The sequence below is a fragment of the Ylistrum balloti genome, unplaced genomic scaffold, assembly GCF_031769215.1.
Source record: "Ylistrum balloti isolate Yb309-2 unplaced genomic scaffold, AGI_CSIRO_Ybal_v1 Utg370516, whole genome shotgun sequence".
In the NCBI taxonomy this organism is placed as follows: domain Eukaryota; kingdom Metazoa; phylum Mollusca; class Bivalvia; order Pectinida; family Pectinidae; genus Ylistrum; species Ylistrum balloti.
The window spans coordinates 554,961-561,585 of NW_026782331.1; the positions used below are offsets into that span (position 1 = coordinate 554,961).

The 6,625-nt window shown below is 34.9% G+C and overlaps 1 protein-coding gene across 1 annotated transcript; it reads right to left on the bottom strand.

The window, feature by feature from the left end:
- Positions 1-535: 535 nt before the first annotated feature.
- On the bottom strand, positions 536-1,156 carry LOC132555800 (uncharacterized). The gene has a single exon (XM_060220163.1). It carries the CDS (start codon positions 1,154-1,156, stop codon positions 536-538), a length of 621 nt encoding a protein of 206 aa, XP_060076146.1.
- Positions 1,157-6,625: the final 5,469 nt, after the last annotated feature.

A 6,625-nucleotide genomic window follows, 5' to 3' on the forward strand; every position in this document is an offset into this window, starting at 1 on the left:
GGTTACAGTTTATTGTTTAAATATCATTTCAAAATACACCATTTAATTTAGCTTCTTTGTTAAAGTATTACATATTTAAAAAAGAAGTAATATAAAGCATGGATTTGGATATTACATCGTTTATTTGTGTTCGGCCTTCCATTGATTGATGATTTAGATAATATATCTATTAATAATTGATAACTAGGAAAAGAAGCGAAAATGAATTTGTTTTTTTTAAATGTCAGATTGAATTAAAAGAATATATAAAGAAGAATGATTTTTTTTCCTGTTTCAATTTATGTAAAGAAATGGATAAAAAAATAATGATTTGAATTACAAGCGTGGAAACCATATTCCAACAATAATGATGCCTGGATATTAAATAAGGACATCGTGTCAGGAACGAAAGCTTTCTGTTTAAGAAATTATATATAAAACTTAAATAGGTCATATTTCCTTTACCTTGTGTTATTTAGACAGTAATAAAATCGTAAATGTGTAAAAATGAGCTGATAACATTGATGCTAATGCAAATTAGTAATACCTGTAATTTTCACATATTTCTCATCTCTTTTTCAAGTTCATTAGCGATGCGTCGTACTTCTTTTGCAGTTGCGTTGGTGGATCCATTGTTGACGTCGGTAATAGATTGTATCAAATCCATAATATCCAGCGGTAAAAGGACTACTGAAACAGCAAAGAAGCTCTTCGACGCTGCTTTTGAAGCCTGTTTGGCTACCTTACCTGTATCCTTCACGACGTGGACAACATCCATCCCAAGCTGTATTGCTTCTCTACATGTACCAGAAACGTCAATAGACGCCTTGTTTAATTCATCGCCCGCTTTGCGATCTTTGTTGAGAGCTTTTTGAACCTCCTCAATCAAATCCTTTTCGCGGAAATGTTTTCCTATCAAAGCTCCAAGATTGACAGCACCTGCAGCAACTCCGAGGCCGGCACACCCTGTTAGACCTAGAGTGGACAAACCGCCCGTGAACGGGGCAGCAAGAATACAAGCAACTGTGCCAACGCCAGCTACAGCAGACATGGTATTTCCTGCCAACTTGGAATTGTCCACGTGTACTTGCATACAATCCAGTTCATCTGCGAGTTTTCGCAATAACCTGATTGTTTCTTTTCTGTTAGATCGCCAGGTTTCGATAAGAGACGACATCTCGGCGGCTTCGATACTGGACCAATTTACTGACAATTCTGTTAAAGTACAATCCGTCATGTGTCTTAAACCTTTATATAATATGCGGTAATGCTCATTTCCGGACATACGTATATCGACTTCATATGTGATTTTGATCGACTCCGTGTGAAAGGATTTCTAGGAAAATAAAATATGGATGGAAAGCATCATTTATTTGAAGTCGCCGCGACAGGCACTTGTTTTCAGAAAGCATATGGGCTTTATCGCGTTACGCTCCACTGAGTAGAGTTGCCTCTCTTGGACCAGTAATCTCGACTGTATTTCATTGCAGTATTAGGCGTGATATTTAGTTATTAAAAGATTATTTGTTTCTAAATGGCAACTAATATACGTTGGATAATGAAATGTTTGTTTTTCAGTGAAATGATTCATAAGTACATATCCCCAGGGAACTCCCAACCCAAAGTCGACTTTATATATATATATGTATCAGTGGGCGGAGAATTCGTGCCAAGTCCCCGTGATCATAACCACACAACTAGCTTAGAATCTGTGTATCTATTGGACGTATCCTTGGCTTTGGGTTTAAACCGAAAAGTTATTACATTAAAGGATGCTTTAATCCTACATTAAAGTTTTTCTTTCCAAAATTTATGAAGCAAATAGTTTTCAATATCTCCCCATCCTACATGTACACTACCAATCAATACATTTGCTTTCTTGTCGAGAATTGTCACTGCGAAAGAACCTCTTTTTACGCAAAGTTCCAAATACGTGTCACAATAACCGGACAATAATAATCAACATTATGAACATGTGTTGTGCATGCCTGTTCATAAAAGCAAAATATACACACACGTATTCTCAAACATCTCTATATGTATATACAATGTACACCATCATCAATATCAAACGGTCGAACAATCAGCATGCAACATTGCATACCATGATCGACTGTTCCGCCAATCGCTTGTGGAGATTGATACAATAGAGTTAGGAGGCGGAGTCCATAATGGTCAATTGTTTGAAAATGTAGGTAGTTTTTGCCACCTTTGGCTTGCTACTACAATCTAACTGTAACTTAAATTCATCGCGATGACAGTTAGCGTCCTAATGTAGGAAAGCATTATTCTCACTGAAACAGACTTGTGTATCCATGTATTTGAATTTCTCCATATTGTCAAGTCTATTTGATACGTATGTAGGAAGTGCTTCGATTTACAGTAGTGAAGTATGAGGATTCCATACTGCCCGACTTGGAGAAGATAAAACTAGATTTTTGTAAAAATATTCTTGGAGTTAAACGGTTGACACCCAATGCTACTTTGAACTTTGAACTTGGTAGGGTCCCGTTGTCTTTTTGCGTAAATAAGAATAATTACGTATTGGTGTAAGCTACCGTCTACCAATAACTGCATTCTAAAAGGATATGTATACATATACATTAATATTATCGAAATTGTAAAAAGTTTGCGGAAATCAAACACGAGCTTGACGCATTAGGTATTTTTGGGTCTCTCGTCATGTCATAATTGTCAATATTCTTTTAAACGTTGTATAGCAAGAAATTGCTTTTGCCTTTGTCTCCTGTATTATATACAAGCACGTTGTAGAGTATTCAGCATTGCAAACAAAAAGCAATTCCTGTCAATGATAAAGGCTATTGTAAAACTATGTTCGCATTGTCTTCTTGTCGAATCGAACAGACAAAGGAATATTCCTCGCCAACTTTATAATTACCCTGTATGTCGTAATAATATCGATAACGAGTACCATTTTATTCAAACATGTCCTTTGTATAATGATATAAGATCTATATATATCAAGCCTTGCTATCGATCGAATCTTTCTGTCTTTAAATAAGGTCATTTTTATCTTCTAACACATAAAAGCTTTTTAATTTAGAAAAATGAATACATTATACAACCAAATTACTTAGTAGAAAATTAATGGAATGATCTGAAAAATTGTTATTAACAAGCAAGATACTCATTAATACCTGTAAACCTAGACCTAAACTTTGCCTTGTGTGAACCTGAGCTTTAGAACTTGTGAACTTGATTTGATGTTCTTGAACTTGATGCTTGTGTTGTTAGGGCTGACCAAATAGCCGAATAAAGATTGCCGTGACCAAAACACGCCACAATGTTTGAAATAAAACATGACGTAACTTTGAATGTATGTTTGTTGTTGTTTTCTCTTCTAAAACTTTAAAATTGTAAACTATCTATATCGGTTTCAAAATACAGTCAAGTTATCTCAAAAGGCTGAATAAAAAACGTAAATTTAGGAAATTATGCTATTACATATTAACTTTACACAATGATAACGTTTATGCCCAATTCTTTTAAATATTCACCAACGTCATATGGCTTCAACTTTCATACTCCGACGACAGCACTTTCAGTCGGCACGGTTCGCAAACAGCCACTCCAAGCAATGGCAGAAGGTAACACATGAACGAGACAAATAAAGAGTCGCATTTTAAATAAGCAGCTTCACAAAAAAGCGATCTATATGTAGAAGTAAAATTACTATAGTGATCGGTCATAATAGATTTTCGAATAAACTTACGTACGCGTACGTGGTATAGAACAACACCTGAGCAGACAGAGTTAAATCAATTTGTATCAAGTTATTATTCATTACAAAACATACGTATTTCACTCACACCCGTGCCAATGCCACACTCACACATGGTTGGAGTACACACATACGCCCTCACACACACCAATACACAGAAACACCACGATATTTCAGGGCCTAATATCTTTTTCACTCTAGTCACATTTTAATAAACATCATCATCATAGATAATATATATAAATTGTACGCAACATATCATCATCATCATCATCATCATCATCATCATCATCACACATCAAATATCAACTCATTATCATTATCACCATCACCACACATCAAATATCATCATCATCATCATCATCATCATCACCACACATCAGATATCAACTCATCATCATCATCATCATCATCATCATCATCATCATTATCACCATCATCAAACATCAAATCATCATCATCATCATCATCATCATCATCATCATCATCATTGTAATTATCAAACTAGAAAATTGACAAACTCTGAACCATTATATAGAGGTGGCGATGAAATTTGGTCCAGCCTATACATGCTATGGAATGAATACACACACACACCTTCACACTCATACACACCCTCCCTCACACATACACACACACGATCACACAAACATACATTTAAATATGATAGATGGGAAGGGTTTTGAGAAATCGTCGAAAAATAAAAAAAAATATGAATTAAAAAAAAAAGAAGTTATTATTCATTATAGAAAATGCACCAAAATCGGTGTAGGTTTGCCGACTAGGAAAACGTTACTAGCCCTTTGTCAGGAGACTAAGTATTGTTTCCTAAAGGTCATTAAGTATCTTAAATCACCAATAAACAAACGCCAACGTACCTATCATGGCGATCTTGTTATTCCCACATACACCTCAGATATAACTCGGCACTTGAAGTCAGCACCACAAAGAACGGCCAGTCATGTGCATTTCGTTTACGGAAGCATTCCAAATTTGGAATCACACCCAAACGTGGTATACATATAACCTGATATCACTTGTATTAAGATACCTGTTTTATTTCTCTCCCATTTCAAATTGTGCACACACGTAGTAAGGTCATTAAAAAATCATGGTTTAATACACGATAGTGCGTGTCTTTAAAGAGTCGAGTAGATTAGCAGTCAGCAGATGTTTTTGTTTTGTTTTTAAATTTTATTTCTGACGTGAAATGCCACTTATCAATACGATCTTTTTAAATTTAAAGTCTCTCTTCTTTCAGTTTGCAGTTGGGTAACATGGTGTATTGTACATCATTTGTATTTCCTAGTTAATATTTATTCCCTAAGGTTTTATTACTATAATGCGATATCGATACCGTCTATGTCACATGACTGCCACGTGATCCAAATGTACAACGTATATTAATCATTATTAGTTATTAGAATGGTATTGTTTTCTACTGATAGGCTTGACCAATCAAATTTCAGTGACCAGTTCAAATCAATTTCTTTGTGGTCGATCTGACAGTTCGAAATCTGACAGCTGACGGTTAGTACCTGTTTCCAATCTTCTGAGTAAGCAATTTGATTTTTAAGTAATATATCTGCATATGATTTTATACATGTATGTGTATAACTGAAATTTGAAAAGTACGGATTATTACCATGTATATATTCATGCATCTTGCATGTATTTGTGATCGCTGCTATTGATTAATATTTTACCTGTATAGTGTCAATCAGTTTATTCACTTAATTACTATTTGACCAATGTCTGCGATAGTGTAATGGATAAGGTCGCGGTGCTGTCAGTTGTTATTTTTTAATTCTCGTAGCCGAGGTTCGAATCTCGGAAGTTACTGTATTTTATTCTTGTATTTTTCATATATCGTAAGTTTCTATTGAATAAGATTGTTTGTCCATCTCAGGTGTTCATCTCAGCGAGATTTAACGTATAGCCAGAGACGTATAATAATATAATATAATCTGTATTATACGTCACTGGTATAGCGAAGAAGGATTCTGTCTCGTCTACCTTACCTAGGGCGAGTTATTTCGCTAACACTGTTCCGATTACTGTTGACATAGGTCATGTTATTTCCCACTGTTTCTCAGTGTAACTTATGAAATTGTGTACTCATAGATATGAACCATAAATGTAATTGTAATAGTGAAATGATTAGCGTGTAGTCGATTGTATCAGAGACGTATATAACATGTGTGTTATATACGTCTCTGATTGTATAATGCCGGCCAAAATTATAATCACTCTCAGTGTTTTATTTCAATTTGTAGAATGTGCGTTATTGTCTGTTTCTATTGAATGCTATTTTTAAATATATTGCAGACGAATGCATTTCGTCTGTATCTGAAATAAAGAAGAATCAGACTGAAGGACTGCTGGTTACACGTCTTTAAATGTCGATTAGCTTTTTATTATATTATTATTTGCGACTGTGCATGTCTTTCAAGTGACGATTAGCCCAGTATGTTATATTTGATTATTAGTGAAATATTGTTATCGATACAATTGACTATATGTATAATCTCGTACCTTTTAATAAGACAAAAATATAACTTCTATTAAAAGTAAACCAGGCGTGTCGGGCCGACTTCCTGAAAGTGATCAAATACAGAAGTTTTGACTACTGTAGAAAAACATTCTTCTTCCGCATGTCTGCAGTTTTGTTTAGGGGTTGTTCGAATTTCTTTAAGTCAATTAACTTTGAAAATAAATTGTGACACACGACATAGTGAAACAACATAACTGATTCACAAGAAGTCTATCGACGTAGTATTAGTTTCGAGTGTGTAGTAATGGGGAATCCCCGTCGGTGTCACCATCATATAGACGCTTTGCACTTTCCCTCGCTCTGCAGTTAGGAAGTAAACATAAAGGTGAGACAGACTGGATTTTTTTTCT